This window comes from Microtus oregoni, unplaced genomic scaffold (genome assembly GCF_018167655.1).
Source record: "Microtus oregoni isolate MIOR12 unplaced genomic scaffold, Mior012 000035F_ref0000213, whole genome shotgun sequence".
Lineage (NCBI taxonomy): Eukaryota > Metazoa > Chordata > Mammalia > Rodentia > Cricetidae > Microtus > Microtus oregoni.
Genome location: NW_024543094.1, coordinates 17,950,868 through 17,967,406, shown reverse-complemented (window position 1 = coordinate 17,967,406; position 16,539 = coordinate 17,950,868). Strand labels below are relative to the sequence as shown.

Sequence of the window (16,539 nt, the reverse complement as noted above, 5' to 3'; positions counted from 1 at the left end):
ATCTCATCCCAGAGTGGGAAATTTGAGCACAAGTTCACACTTGGAACATGATATGTCTCTATCATCATGAAGAAAAAGGATGAAAAAAATCAGCCATCATAATGTTGTCCTGGAAACTGAGTGTCTCCTGAAAGTTTACAGGGGGACAATATTGCTTTATGAGATTTTGCCTGAGACTTTACAGCATGAATGTTCAGAGAGAAAAAATATTAACAGCTCAGTTATAATGAGGTGCCATTATATTTGATGATCCCAGGAAACAGGTAGATGTATGGTCAGTTTCAAGAACTATGAAACAGTAAAATATTTGAGCCATCATCCTTGTTCTAAGTTAGTTTTAACAATAAAACTGTGTTACAGCTGAAAAGCATTATTAGTACTCCTATTTTCTTGATGAGAAATTATGGCAAGCCATTTGAGACTCAGCATAAAACAAACTGGAAATTAAGTCAACATAAGACCTGGGGTAGATCCACATAACAGAAACCCAGCCATGAAGGGACGCCTTTCACCTAGCTGAAGAGACTCCAGAGATTCGATGCTACCATACTAAAAGAAGCATCCCTGATGGCCAACACAATAGGAAGTTATTTCCATTTAAAAATAAAACTCACACATAGCCATAGAACTAAGGTGCTTTTATATTAAGGAAAAAAAATCTCTAAATTCTTATGAAGGAAACTAAATAGATGGTAATGCCAATCAAGAAACAAAAAGGATCTGTGTCTCTAATCCATCATGTTAGAAATATCTAAGACACAGGAATTCAGTAAAAATGCATGCCAAATGCTTTAGTAAAAGAAGAAGAAAAGCAACCCATCAGTAGATGTGGGGAGCAACTTTTCAACATCTAAATAAACATGAAAGAAAAGAAGGAACCAGAAGTCAATAAAACATAGGCTTGGTGTAAAAAGAGAGAAGTAGGATTATTGTGCGACAGAAGGACAAATTTATTATTAATAAATTATTTTGAGATAAAATTCTTCACACCTAACAGTGATCATGACATTTGGGCTTTTCAAAGGACTAGTTTTTCTTCTCTAGATGCTAACCCTACGAAATGATGGTCTAGTAGACAATGCAAGTCATGAGGAAAGATGCTACTAGCATGGACTTAGTGAATAATTTTGGTTGGAGGCCTCCTGGTGACAATTTTGAGAAAGCAAACACAGCTGCAGCATAGCCAAATATAGCTGGCCAAGACAATGGCATCCATAAAGTTAATCACTTTGAAATATGCTACCCGTATGCTCAACCCAAAAATTCAACACCCCTTTTATCATGCAGGAAGTCAAAATATAGTTTTATGTACAGAAATATGCAGCTGTTTTAGGCTGATTTAGGTGTCTTGACTCTTCTCTATCAAAGATTCAACTCTGAGAATTATGTCAGGCATGGATATGACCCCTTCTGAAACTGAGAAATGGATTACAAAACAAATAGGCTTAGAGAAGACTAAAATAAAATATTATGTACGAAGAAAAGATAATAAAAGCATCATAAAACTTTTTTTAAAAGATGAACTTTTGTATCCTCACTGAGCCTAGGCTGAGGTACAAAGAAAGTAAAGAGTAAAATAAATAAGTATAAAAAAATTGTGCAGCAATCTCCTGCCAAATGTTGTTCCTTATGTTTTTCATGTTACTCTTCTAGTTTTCTCCTAAAAATTTCAAGGACAAAACGAAACATCAAACCTCAATCCAGTACATACTCTTGTTGTCCAACACCCAATACCTTACTTCAATTCCCCAAAGACAAATGAACCGAAGTTCTGAGTGGGTGTTTAAGTTTGTTTACACTCAGGGGCCATAGGCTCATCAATCTCTTGTCATGCTCATTTTTGTCAAATGCTTAGTCTAGGTGCTGAATTCCCATTACAATAATCAAAATTTCAAGAACTGCTTTTAACATCACCTGAAAGTTGTGGATTGATGAAACAGTGCTCATAAAATAATGCTAATACAAAAGAAGTACAACATAAGGAATCCATTCAGGCCAGCATCATATCTAATAATACAGAAAGGAAAAAAATCATGCTGCCATGATTTTTCTATGAAGATCTTGTGTGTGGCAACTAACACACAAGCACTGAAGGATAACAGTCCTAACACTGTGGGCTGTGGCTATTTGCCCAGTAACAGATGATGGAACTATCTGAGTGAATTTCTTTTCCCACTTTTTTTTCCAACGAAAGTAATCTGTGGTCTAGGTCAAGAGATTGAAACAGTCCTTAGACCCTTGACAGCTCATAATTTATAGTGCATGATTGGTCATCATGAAAATATTCCTGAAACATAAATCCTTCAATCATAAAAGTAATATTCTATAAGTACATTTTTCTATAAGCACATTTTATGTGATGTCACAATTTCATAAGTTTCATAAACAAAGACCATTAAACGAAAGATATCTCAAGAAAGTGGAATCATAATATACATTCTCTCTATATATAAATATGTGTGCAAACACACACACACACACACACACACACACACACACTGACCACTGCCAAGTTTTTGTCTTTTAGCTCACAGGACCAACTGGGTCTCTTTATATTGGATAACTAAGGTCTAACACTGTTGCTACAGACAGAGATGAAAAAAATCAAAGACATAATTCATGAAAAAGGATGTAAGGTACCATCTTAAAACTTAACAAACCTAAGTTTGACAATGAACTTCAGTAAAAGCATGAAAATTAAGTCTTTTGGGATAAAAAAATCATAGAATGTTGGACTTTTGTATAGCATATTAAAATACACAGTACTATACTTTATGTTATATAAAATAGTTTTAAACTATCCAAAACTTATGTTACATAAATTAAAGTTAATTCTGAATACTACGTAAAATTCATCTGTGAAAATTTTCAGTCCTAAATAAGCCTGTAAATATCAGAAAATGCAGCTACTGCACTGGGTAAACATGATTCCCAAGGTTATAACACACAGAGAGATACCATGTCACTAAAGAGACAAACTTCTCTAACTACTGAGGCTTAAAATCAAAACATTCCACATATCTCATTTGAAAAGCTCTGTTTCTCAAAAAGGAAATCTGGGTCAACTGGTCATCCAGATGGGGGATTCCTCTCCTGACACTGACCTAAAAGAAACATAGATTATTTCAACTAATCTGACCTTAAGGCTACCTATGCATGACAGAACAGCACAGAAGCATCGGAAATGATGCTTTATAATTTAATCTAAATGTAGTCTAAATTTATGCATATTTTTAGAAAAAAACTGGATCTAATATTTTACTGCTAAGTTTGCTGAGACTTTTGTTAACTGGGACAATTACTAAACCCAAATCTGAATTTGTATTCATTAGTCATTTTGAAAGTCATATGACTACATATTTGTCATCATTACATTTTAAATTATTGGCTGATTTTAAATATTAATTTTCATATTTGAACATGGAATGTAATATACAACCTGCAGTTCATAAAAGAGAATGTTCATAAACCTCTGGGTTGGCACTAAAAAAAAAGTGTAAATCTCTGATATGCTCACAAAAGGCATTTCAGCCACATAAGTGGAATCATATTTCTATAGAAATAGTTGGAGTAATCACTTTCTGTCATGATTGAGGACAAACGGGAAGAGGGAAGCTGTTCAAAACCCCCTAAATGTTCTCCTCTTTCTTTTATAAGTCCTTTAGGAGGTGTGTGCAGCTCACACTAAATGAAAAAGACATTCCCAGGAGGAGGAGGAGGCTGCGCTCCCTTCACATCTGGATTCAGAGCAGGGAGATATTGGATAGCACAATTAAACAGCGATGATGCTGAAGGGGAATAATTATTTTACAATTACCTGTGAGCAGCACATTTACTGCTCTAATTAGTTTTTGTTTCCCACATAGGTTTTTCCAGGAACACTCAGCTCCATTTCTCTTAGGTTCAGCAAGCGTTTTTTCTTAAGGAAAACATAAAAATACATTTTCTGCACGGCTACACAAGTAGCACAGCCCTGACGCTGGCTTCATTATATGACTTGATACTTCCGTGATAGTGGAAACAGACAGGGTGGCAGGAGAACTCAGAGGTGCTAATGAACTGGAAATCATTAGTGGGTTTTAAAGCCTCCCTTTCTTGAGTTTTGTAAAACAAATATTATACTCAGAACTGCCTTGTTCTTCGTGATGACATAATCCATACCTAAGAATAAAAAAAATATGTCTCTTCCCTGAAGAAATAAAATTCTGTTTAAAATAATGACTTTCTAAACTTGGGGGAAGTTCAAATTTGGAACTAAACCAAAGCAATGACTTATTAACTTCATTCCTTAAAACGTGCTGTGAGTATAACATTTCCATTTAAATGCAAATAACTGGTGCTTATAAATTGTTGGACATTCATGAGTATGGTTCATTTTGTTTGTTTTTAGAAATTCCTGTTAATGACCTCAGATTCCTGTTATAAACAGTACCTGAATTTTTGCCCAATATTTGGATTTAGCAGGTGCTAGCTGTATCTACATTCATGTGTATCAGGTTTAGCATATAATAACATTAGCTACTTTATGGGAATTCCACCAGTGTTTAATTTGTAAAGAACAAAATCACACACAAAAAGAAAGAAAAAGGCTAAAAAGAAATGAAAAGTTTGGAGATTTATTGTAAAACCAACTGCATTCTTCAAAGGCCAAACAGTGTTATTAGAGTAGCTGGGGGGAAACACACACACCCAAAGCAGGAAACATCATCCCATGAAATCTTAATTACTAGGTTCATATCTGAAAATCCTATCTCCTTTTTATCTTGTCTTTCAAGGTTCTTGTTTTCCTAGTTCACTGCATCTCATCAACAGATGCTGGAGCAATCTCAATCCAGCACATTACAATTAAATAGCAAGACTTATCAATTAAAGTAATACCTCTGCCCAGATCAAAGATAACATTCACATCCTTAAAGACCTAAAAAACTGTTGGTCTCAGAAGGTAGCTGATACTAAAGTACATACTGTTAACTGAACATCCTACCCCAAAATATTTAAAAACTCTTCATTAAACATCCATATACATGCATAGCTCTTCTTCCACAGTTTCATTTTAGCCTCTTTTCATGACCATTAAGGAATCAGGTAATAAATGTCATTAACCTTGGCATTTTGTGATTTGTAATTACATTTTCCACATAAAGTTTAAAAGTAATACAAAAGGTGGAAAGGGAGTTCCAAATGCTTTGAATGTTCATACGTTTTTCTCAGATGGCACAATTTTGGTTCCCAAGCACACCTGTACAAGAGGAACACTTCCTACCCTCTAGACCTACCACAAGGATGAGAGACCATATAAATCAGGTGTCCTGGCACACAGTAGCCACACAGCTTACTAAACACACATTTTCAGTTTTGCAGGAACAATAATGACTATGCCTCCTGGGGTTAGTCCTACTGCCTTAATCTATAAAATGAGGTCAGATGAGATGGTCTCAAAGCCCCTTTTAACTTTAACAATGATGTCCTGAGGAGCCCTTTTCAGGTTATTTACATACAAATAAATATTTTTTGGTCTATTATCAAAAAGCAGATGATTTCCCCAGGTTTATTAATTTATAGTCAGGTTAATTTTTTTTTCTCGAAGGCTATTTACTGAATGTGAAAAGAACTGAGATTTCCTGTTCTCCATAGCCTCTCCTCAGCCTTCTAACACTGCAAATACAAATACTGATAGAAACTGACAATTTTCAGGCCGCATTTTTTTCACCTGTAGTCTCTCATTTCTAAGCCATTACATATTGGTTCTGTTTAAAAAGTCTAAGATAGGAGACTCTCTACATGTATCACTAATGAGGTAAAACAAAGAGGAAACACTCATCCCCATTCTCAATTAAAACCAAATTCCCAGCTTAAAATCAAATTTAAAAAAAAAAAACAGTTCCTATTTTCATTATGCTTTTCTATGAATAACAGTTTATAACAACACAAAAAATAAACAGCCAAGATTATTTAAAATGCTTATTTCCATTTCCAGTTTGCTGGTGAATGTTTAAAATCCCCAAACTTTGAAGCATATGTTACAGCAGTTCTATACCACGACAGAGCCTTCAATGATCTGGGCTCTTTAAACACTGGATGGCTCATGGGGCCACCAAGCAAAATAATTTATCTCAAAAGCTATTTGTTCATCTGCCTGGAGGACTCAAACATATTACATCGTGCAAACTTATCTAATATATTCCTGTGGGGAAATGCCATTGAGAAAATATGTTCTACTGATTTTGAAAATCAACACAAGAAAAGTCCCCATGCTTTATTTCAACTCCTCTTATGAGCAGGCCAATATCTAGCAGACTGCATTTAGTTCAAATGGCAATATACTTCATATGACAACCAGTCCCCCAAACAATAAAAGCTTACAGCCATCCTCTCAGGAGTCCGAACACCGCTTTAAAATACACTGCCTACGTGGGTTTCCTGCTCATATACCTCCAGCCCCCAAACAGTCTCGAGCACGAGTTAGTTACACACTCTTGTGGAAAATATGTCTCAGCACTCTCAGGACTGTGGAGACACACAACAGTTATCTCGGAAACAAACAAGAAGTGTCATTTGCAAATTCCTTTTTTCTTAGTTCATTTAAGCAATAGCTGGCAAACCCTGAAAACAATCTGGGGTTGATTCCAAAGGCTATCATTTGGAAATCATGAACTTTTGGAAGGAAAGCAGGGTAGAAGTCATATTGCGATTCATATAATAAAAAAAAAAAAACCTCCATGGCTGGGATACAAAGGCTCTGTTCAGAGCTAAGAGTCTGAACAAGCCACATTCATCTACCAAATGAAAAGGAGGAATTAAACTTTCATAATCCATAATTTAATTGACAAGAGACTACATCTTTCCGAAGCCGTTAATGCTTTAAATTCATAGAGCATTCACTAGCTAGATATATTATGTCACTTAGACAGCAGGTGATCATAAATTCAAAATCATCATCAACCTTTGATGCAGCCCTAACACTCTAGCAAAACAGGGGGAAACACGTAAGGCTTGCACAGTAACTGTGCAGATACGGATGATGTCTGGATAAGGCTTGCATTGTAAGAGGACACGATAGAGATCTCTGAAAACTATCATGGGAATATTATTAATCAAGATTAATTTTCAGAGAAAAGTGCCAAAAGGGAATTCGATATTTTAATTTGTTATCTGATTATCTCTGAGACAGTGAACTTGACCAGGTCCTCTCAAGTTAGCAGCCCTAACATCGACAGTACGTATTTAACGGACTCTACCATCCTTCTCTCCCACTTGATTTTTTTTTTTTAATTCTACGGCTTCAATAATTGGCCCTTGTGAAGTTTCTCAAGATTCTCAACTCATAATACTTAACATACCAGAAAAAGAACCTAGCATCACAAGGGAAAGTTAGCTGCCAGGGAAATGGGTCATAAAGCACAGAATGGCTTGAGCATTTTGAAGACTACCATAAGGTGCCAGAAAGCATCTGGGTGTGTTAAGTCTCACAGCGGAGAGAAGAGGAAAATTTGTCCATTATCCGACTGACAGCAGCAGCCCTCTCCCTATACATTGTCAAATACCTCACTTGATAAGAGAATTCTACGCATCCCTTGTCTCAGAAGGACACGGACTTTTCCACCTCTTTTCTGGCAGTCCTCTATCTGGGGTTTCTTTACATAACAAGCCAGAAATACAAGTGGATCCTACTGAGATTCCTGAGCTAAAGAGAGAAACTTCCACAAGAAGACAAATCAGCCAGATAAAAACTGTACATAGTTTCCCTTCCTCGCGGATCCCAGCCCTCCGCTTGTCCCAATAACCGTTCTCTCCTAGTTTGTCGACACGGAAAACCACCAGAATCCCATTAATTATTAAATCACAGGCTGCCTATCAGACAAAACCATCCCGGTTACGTAAAAAATTACCTCTAATTTCTGCGAGAGAGTACACCTGGCTAGTTTAAGGGGTTTGTGATTATCCCCTTTCTCTTCGCTGTCCTCCTTCCTCCCATCTCAGGACTGAGTGCAAAAGCCAGGGATGTTCCGCCGGGCCACCCCGCATTGCTAATGACAAGAGCGTGCAAGGCAGCACGCGCCCGCCCCTCCCCGGACCCCGCGCCCCCGCCGGCCGGTCCGATCGCTGGACGCCGCGCCCAGCTCGGGCTCCGGCTCCGGCTCCCGGACGCCCGCCGCGCTACCTCCCGCGGGTCCCCTCCCGCCAGCCCTGCGCCGGCACGCCCCGGCAAGGCTGCCCGCTCACCCCGCTCGCCCCGCTCGGCCCCGCGCCGTCCCGGCCGCGTCCTCGGAAGAGCAGACGCCCAGGGAGGCGGCCGCTGCCTCTGAGGAGACGACGCCCCGCTCGGCCACTCGGCCCTCGGCCACTCACATTCTGTCAGCCACGAGCAGGCGGCCCTCGACCATCATGTCCGGGAGGAAATCCAGCTTGAAGGCAGAAGTCATGTTCTCAGCGCACGCGGCGGTGGCGGCGGCGGCGGGCAGCGGCGGGGGGCTGTGCGCGCGTCCGAGCGGCCGCGGGCGGACGGGCGGACGGGCGGGCAGGCGGGCGGGCTGCGCGAGACAGGCAGGGACAGGTGCGCGCGGCCTCCCCGGGCGGCCGCCGAAGCGGGCACTTGTCACATTCTTTCCCTCGCGCGCTCCACCAATCCTCTCCGCCAGCCAGCGCCGGAGCGGCCTGGTTGCCGAGCGCCAGGTGCGGCGGGCGGGGGCGGAGCTCCCGGGGCGGCCGCTCCACGCTTAACCCCTGCGGGCCCGCCCGGCCAGCCCCGGCGCCCCGGCCTCTGCGCACGGCCCCACCAACCCCGGGGCGCCCGCCGACTGGGGCCGCCCAGCCCAGAACCGGCGCCCGGTTCCCAAGGCCGCTCGGAGTGCGAAGCAGCAGGACACAGTCCCCGCGAGTGACCCCCGTACCCCTCTGGGTGAGGCTGGCCAGCAGCCCCTGGGACGGGCTTCTATATTAGCTCGGAGCAAAGTAACTCGGAGAGGTGGCCAGAGTGACATTTGAGGACAAAGGTGCTGCCTTCAGTATGCCCTAAAACACCGAGAAATAAAGGAGTCTTAAGATGAGAAACGGTCATAAATGGAATTTTTTTTTAAAAGGGCGAATCTCTAAATTGGTGTTTTCCTGTTATTTAACACAAACATTAAAAACCAATGCAGTGATTTGTGGGAAGATATTCTACGAGGAATGGAGAGAAAAGCGGCAAATAAATAGATGCTTAGCAAAAGTTTTCAAGAAAAGTAGTTTATAAGGCGGCGTACTGTCCTCGTTTGGTTGTTTGGTTATTTGGGTTAAAACAAACTTTTCACCGTGTAGACACGTGCATGTTTGATTTCACGTTCTAAGTCAACCTCATAAATTGCACACTAGAAACTTTATAGTTTACTTTTCGTGGTGATAACTTATATTTCATTTCCAAATGGCATGTCTTAAACTTTGAGGTAATGCATATGTGTACGCTAAGTATATGTGTACACATTGGCATATATACATAATAATATAAACATAGTATGCATCTTTTATGGTTTTGTTTGATTCTTATTTCCACTCTCTGCTGTTATTATTCTAAAGACAACCAGAGCATTGTACTAAGGCATTGGTTTGCTTTTTTTCACACAAATCAAGGCATGCCTGGATTATGGTAGTCAAATAGTTAAACTAAGAGAACAATAGTTAGACTATCAGACACAATATAAAGAAAGGATGTAATTTTTCCTCACCACTTTCTTGCCTGACATTGGGAACTCTCTTTGGAGATTATAAGACAAAACAGTTATGTGTCAGTTTTAAATGGAGATGGGTTGGTGAGCATTATGGAGTAACAGGCCCGTGCTATTCGGTTAAATCCACATAACCAAACTTAACTGATTCCTTCTTCAGCTGAACAGCCTATCTGGCTTTTAGCCCCCTAACTGCAGGGTAGTTCAAATGGAAGACTTGATTAACTTTCATTTTTAAATACTGCCTTTCTGGAGGAGCCAGGTCCCAGTTTATAATGAATTGACAGACACTTGTATCAAAAATGAATTACTAGAACAAAACCATACCCAAGCTTTTTCCCCAATGTGTTTTTGTTCCTTACCACGCTATTGGCAGCTACTTTTGAAATTATCTTACTGAAGTAGTTAGCTCTATAACCGAAGACAAATCTTGACAATTCTGAATCTCCTATTATATACTCTTTGCAAAACCCTGGATGCATGCAATGGGCTGACTGTATAGCAAATTTAAGACAGATCAAACAGAGCCAACCTTCAAAACAAACAACACACAACCACACTGAAAGAAAAACTATTTGTAAATCAGCTACAGAATAAAGCTCCTTGTATACCTATATTCTATAAGGTAGAAATGGCTTCATAACATATACACTTCTAAAATATTTATTTTCTCTTTAATTGCATGTGAATTAGTGAGGCGAAGCTGTGGGGAAGCCCTCTTACTGACTTAAGCCTTCTCAGCAGTTTGTTAAATTCTAGCCTCAAATCCCTTGAGGCAATAGTGGATTCAAAGCAGCTTTTAATCATATATAAGGAGGGTGAAGTAGGATGTAAGTAGGTCATAGGGAGAGAATTACAAGTGCATAGGTTATTGCCTTATTTAACAACTACATTGTAGCATGCTTTTCAAAGCACGGTTGCTTTGGCCATTTGAAGTTAGATGCAAAACCGGGGTCAAAAATAAAAGAAAACTACACGACATGGAATATGCTGATGTGAACCAAGAAAAGCGTGTGGAGTGCAGCCGAGTTTAAACACCCTGGCTGGCAGATACACAATGGTGTGATTGCATAGGCACCTGATGGAGAAGCCACCGGGAAGCAAAATGTGCTCACTCCCCCACCTGACAGGTGATGTGGAAGTCTCCCAATGACAGCTTTTATTTCTCGTGTCTATTCAGTTTCTGTGATCACATCACATGCATGCTGTCCACTTCTGAAAATCAACTTAACATAAAAAATAAAACTCAACCAAATGGCTCTTGATAAAAAGCTTCAATTTTTCATTTTACTGCTTTGGTAGGAAAAAAAAAGGGACTCAACAAGGATCTTTTTTAAATTTCCCCACAGCAGTGAGCCATCAGGTATCATGTGTGGCAGTTAAAATTAACTGGCAGACAGCTTCACTGGGCCACAATTGAACGCTTGGGTTCCATGAAGAGGGATTTTAAAGTCAAGGATCTTATCAAGAGCAGTGAAAGGGGACGAGGACATTAGCACGGTCTCTCTTGTGGACATGAACCACCTTGTGCAGACATCCCTGGGGACCAGGCGAGCAGGAACAATGAAGTTTCTTCGTAGTTTTAGCTCTGTTGGAACAAAACCTTAAGCTCTTCTCTACCCCATCCCCCCACCTCCCCTAATTGTCTCCTTTTTTTAATCAACTTGCTATTCATTTCCCAAACAAAAGGCAATTCAAGAATTGGAAGCACTTCAAGGGAAAGTTTCTGAATGACCTCATTTTATATGAGGCTTTCCAAGGCAAAGCAGTGCACTGTGCTGTTTCAGCTCCCCTTCCCCTCCTCAGCATCCCAGGCCGTTGTGTCCAATGGCCATTGTCTGAGCACTGAATTATCACTAGTGTTAAAAACAAGTCTCAATAAAGCAGGGTGCTAATAAACGCCTTGCACATGGCTTAAATGGAAGACCCCTCTTCCTGCCACTCTACTCAATGAACCAGAATACATTCCACTGACTGGATCTTTCAACGTTCTTTAGCAAAATGTAGACGGCAATTTGAAAACTGTCGTCTGGCAGGCCATGATTCGTATTCATAATGAAAGGAGTTTATTTTCTTCTTCTGCAGATAACGTTGTATAAGACAAATTTCTATCTGTTATCACTCCTACTCTTTACTCCCCCCATAATTGTACCTTTAAAAGCACACTAGCCATCCGCAATTAACAAAAATGTGTTAGTATTGTTCGCCGGACTCCTAATGCCCCATTTATAAAAGCTTTTCTTCACTGCCCTCACCACTGGCTACTCAGTACAAACCAAAGGCCAAAACATCTTTTCCCTATCACACTTGTGAATTCAAATTTTATTAACATAGTTGCTTCAGTTTTAAAAACAAAACAACAAGCCCAAATGCGCTCAGAGCCACTTGGAGCAAGAAATGCAGGCCCTATTATGAGATTTTTCCCCCCATCATTTCCAAGCAATAAACTTGAAATCCACATGAATTTTAAATACCTGAGAGAGTATCTCGCTTTGTGGGCATGTATTTATTTTTGTCTCATTCCAGTTTCGATAGCAACTTACGAAAAATAAACAATGCCTTAAAAAGAAAGGTTTCAAACAACTCTAAACAAGTCCTTCAGCAATACATTATAAAGATAGGTTTGCTCCATAAAGTTTATCACTTAATAAACTTATCCGTAATCATGAATCTAAAGCTATTGAGCCTGTTCTCCCCATACTAAGCATCCTTAACACATGTCTACAACTAGAGAGGTAAAATTAAACACCCATGCGGATAAAGTAGTGATCAAGCAGTCGTTTTATGTTTTTAAGGGAATATTAAATAGCCTGTCTTCTTGGAGAACAGTATCTACTGACGTGTTGCAATCTTACTTCTTGTTATTGTTTCAGTTTGTTTTCAATAGAGCCAAAGTACAGCAGGGTGAATTTTTCTTCCTTCTGAAGAGGCCCTTCAGTGGAGGCTGCTTCTTTGCATACCTACCTTGGCACTGGGAAATGAGATGCCCCTCCAGAGATGTCAGGGACCTCCATTCCAAGGGCAGAGAATGCTAATATCCGGGGTCTTTCAGACCCAGAGCTCAGCCATCGCCTCATTTCCCCAACTAACCTGCCCTTTGCCTTTTCTCCTTTCTCCATGACTCCACTCCTGCAGCCTTTAATCTTTTTCCTGCTCAGCCTTCTCTTCCTTTCTGCGTCCCCCTCACTTTTTCTTTCTCCCTTTCAAATGGGAGCCAGACAACGTCTGCACCCTCCTCTACAGCTCTGTGCCTGAGGTGGTGGGTGGCCACCAAAGTGAAGAGAGGCACTGGCTGAGGGTTACTTATTTGTACCAGAAATCAGATTTCACTTGCCTTGACCAAGGCTGATTTCTGAAGTAGCAACAGCTGTCTCTATGGGGAGCAGCAGGATTCCTTTCCAGACACAGCCGGGGGCAACAAGGGGGAGGATGGGAGATTGTGTACCACCAGGCAGGAAAATAAGATGTGAACATTGGGAAGAAGTCTGGGGACGGGGTGGGGAGAAGAAAAAAGGCTTCCCTGTCTAGCGTGGAGCTTTGCACACAGAAGGTATTGGAGGGGTTGGGGGTAGCCTTTGAAGGAATGTTCCAGCAGCCTTTGGAAGTTACCGAGATTTGTCAAATGATACTTGTGCCCTTATCTGGTGCCAGCCTGGCGGGAGGAACAAAATTTATACTTATCAGAATGAAGTTTCTTATTCCCTTCTAATCCACCCATCAACACCCCACCCCATCAAATGTTCCCCCTAATCCACAGAAAGTTATTTGACTCTCTCCCAAGTTGTCAAATTTTAAAAAGGAGAAATTGCTGCTTGACAAAGTACAACAGCTGAGCAGCAACAGCTGGGCAAGCACAGTTGCCGGCATAACAGGAGGTCCCAGAGAGAGCAGGAACAGGTGGGCATGGAATAAAAAGAAATGGACAAATGGATGTGGTAAGTTTTTGGCTTGGGGATGACTGAGGCCGATCTTATCCGAGATCAGAATCTCCGATGACAAAGACAATTGGCCTGACTTGTCTGGGGCTTCTTTTTCCTGAGCAAATGCAACTGGAAGAAGAATGAGGATTAAGAGACTAAAAGGTTGTGTTTCTATGAAAGAAAGCACACGAATCTACTTTACTCACAGTGATACCTGATCCCCAGCAAAGAGATTTGGGCCCCTAAGATCAGAAGGTATCAGATTGGGTGTTTACAGATCAGACCCTTTGGGACAAATGGTACTTTCAGACTGAGTGAAAAATTGTGAGATTTAAGGACCAAACCTGTTGGATTTTGAATTTCATTTTGTCAAAGAATTGACGGACATTGAAACAAAGTCATTTAATTTTCTGATTCACCAACTAGACCTTTGTCTTATGTGTGGCCATCACTACCTAGTAGAGATGAATGGATGACAATTCAAAGCCTGCTATGATCCTCAGATAAGTATAATGTGTTAGCCTAATTATTATTACAGCGATTATATAACTGAGCTATTAAAGTGACATGTGGGTTGAAAATATATCAAGGTATTGAAATCGGGAAAAATTTCCCACTATAACAGTTCAAATCTGGAACCACTTTTATTCTATAAGAGAGGTTTTAGAAGATCCCAAATGGACTATTTAAATTTTCTTTTGATGCTAATTCCTACTAAGTCTATTAGAGGAAATTTCTTTCTTTCTCTTAGCAGAACCACACAAAATCTTCATGGAAATTTTGCCATTTCACAGAAGTAGTCTAACTGTCTATCTGGGGTGAAGATAATGTGTATGTTTTCTCTCTGTCTTGGCTCTTTATCTCTATTGTCGAGTGTAAAGCTGCTACCTAATCCTCAAGTCTCTCAAATATCTCTTAATTCTAATAGCTACATTTGCCCTACTTTAGAGGAATATAGCAAGAAAGGAGGTGAGATGAGACTTTGGGAATTAATGAAGAGAAGTGACTAAGCTTAAGAGCTTGTTTTGCTTGGTTTTAAAAATAAAGATAGACGTCTTCTCCTGCCACTCCTTTATTTCGGTCTTGCTCATCCTTCACAGCCAAATTTAACTTCTACCTATGAGCATCTTGTCTCCAATCCTTCTCCAGCCATCATTCCTCTTTTTCCCCATGAGACTGGAGCTATTTGATGGTCCAGTGTGTCTTTTATTGAACACCATGTGTATATTGTTTTATTGGTTATGACTACAACGTGACATTCTTAATATTCATGGTGCTTTAAAATTCTTTGTTGTTCTACCCCATATCAGTTGCTGTTGTGTAGATTAAAGTTCAAGACAAATGAAGCACAGAACACTTTCTTCTGAGACTTCATGAGTACCAAGTGTGGTGGCATACTCCTATAAATCCAGTGTGGGGGAGGCTGAGGCAGGAGGATATGGAGTTTGAGACCAGCATGGGCTGTATATGGAGATCCTGTCTAAAAGTACAATGAAGATCTTATAAACTCTAAGGTAAGCAAGTGAGAACTCCCAAGAAGTAATGCTTTCAAGCAATTACCTCCCTTATTTCCCTAATCCGTTCTCCTTTACTGATGGTCTTTATTTCTTCTGTCCCACAAATCCTACACTCTCCCAAAAACTGGCACTGGAAGGTAAGTTAAAGGAAATGTGATTCAGGAAGAACAGAGCAGCTGAATCCATGAGCTGTGACCAAGGTCTTGATTAGATCTTGAGTGATGGTCCGTCCACTGATAAACAGTTTTATCCATGCAAATGAAATGCATATGCCAATCACAGCGTATGGTGGGACTGCTGCCACATGGATTTTAACATGGTAAATATCTGGGGCTGGACAGGTGGCTCAGTGGTTAAGATCACGTACTAAGCATGTAGAGAACCCGAGTTCAGTTCCCGGTACCCTGTGTGGGTGGCTAATAACCATCTACAACTCCAGCTCCCAGGTATCCAACACATAACCACACGTATGCATATGCCCTCAACTCTCTCACATGCGCAACTCATACCCAGAATACCCATATACATAATTAACAACAATATAAACCACTATTTTTTTTTTACATGGCAAGTATCATTGGACTTGGTGGCATAGACCTGTGATCCCAGCTACTCAGCAGATTGAGTTGGGAGGATCAGCCTGGGCTACAGAATGAGTTCAAGGCCATCCTGGTCAACTTAGTGAGACACAGTCTCCAAAGAAAACCAAAAGGCGGTGCAGAGATTGCTGGAGAGTGTTCAGTAACAGAGCTCTTATCTCCCATCTTCCAAATCACAGGTTCCATTCACAGTAACAAGAAAAAAAAATGAGAAACGAATATCAAATTGTCACTGCCCAGGGAAGGAAATTTCTGGGCCTGGACCTGTAGTCCTTCCCACTCTGACCTCGATGACTCCAGTTATGTGATTTTTACTATTCTCATTCTCAGTTTTCCCATCTTTAAAATGGAAACAACTATAATGACCAGTTGGTATCTATGAGAATTACATTAGGTGATAAGAACAGAAGCGCTTAATGTAATGCGAGGCAAAGAGTAATTGCGAATAAGTCGTAACTGTATTCTTTTTATAATAACGTCTCATATCCTAATCTTCGTCGGAAACTAAACATGGCAGTGGAGAAGGGAGAAAGCCCGTCTTAATCTTACTGCGTTAAGGTTTTAAATGATGTGTCTAAAGTCTACTTGAGATGGCAGAGATAGGGTACTGTTTTGTAAAGAAAGAGGACCTGGGACGCCAGTCAAAGTAAAGGAAGGAAAACAATACGGGACCCGTGGCCCTTATTTTAGGACCAAGATCTGGGGCTTTCCAAGAAGGTGGAAAACTACTGGTACCTTTATTCAGAGACCACTCACTCAGAATCTGATAGAAGCCAGCCTCACATCTATGCAGAGTTCCTAC

General features: G+C 40.5%; 1 protein-coding gene across 13 annotated transcripts in view; it reads right to left on the bottom strand.

Moving 5' to 3' along the window:
• Positions 1–16,539, bottom strand: part of Celf2 (CUGBP Elav-like family member 2) — an 824,322-nt gene that overhangs the window by 297,591 nt on the left and 510,192 nt on the right. For 3 of the 13 annotated variants that reach the window (XM_041630561.1, XM_041630565.1, XM_041630566.1), the window contains exon 1: positions 8,350–8,649. The exons of 9 other annotated variants lie outside the window; for them this stretch is intronic. In XM_041630561.1, the coding sequence (XP_041486495.1) occupies positions 8,350–8,423 (74 nt within the window). In that variant the 5' untranslated portion in view covers positions 8,424–8,649. Of the gene's footprint in view, positions 1–7,889; positions 7,912–8,349; positions 8,650–16,539 lie in introns of those variants that run through there. One more of the 13 variants, XM_041630574.1, reaches the window with a different exon arrangement.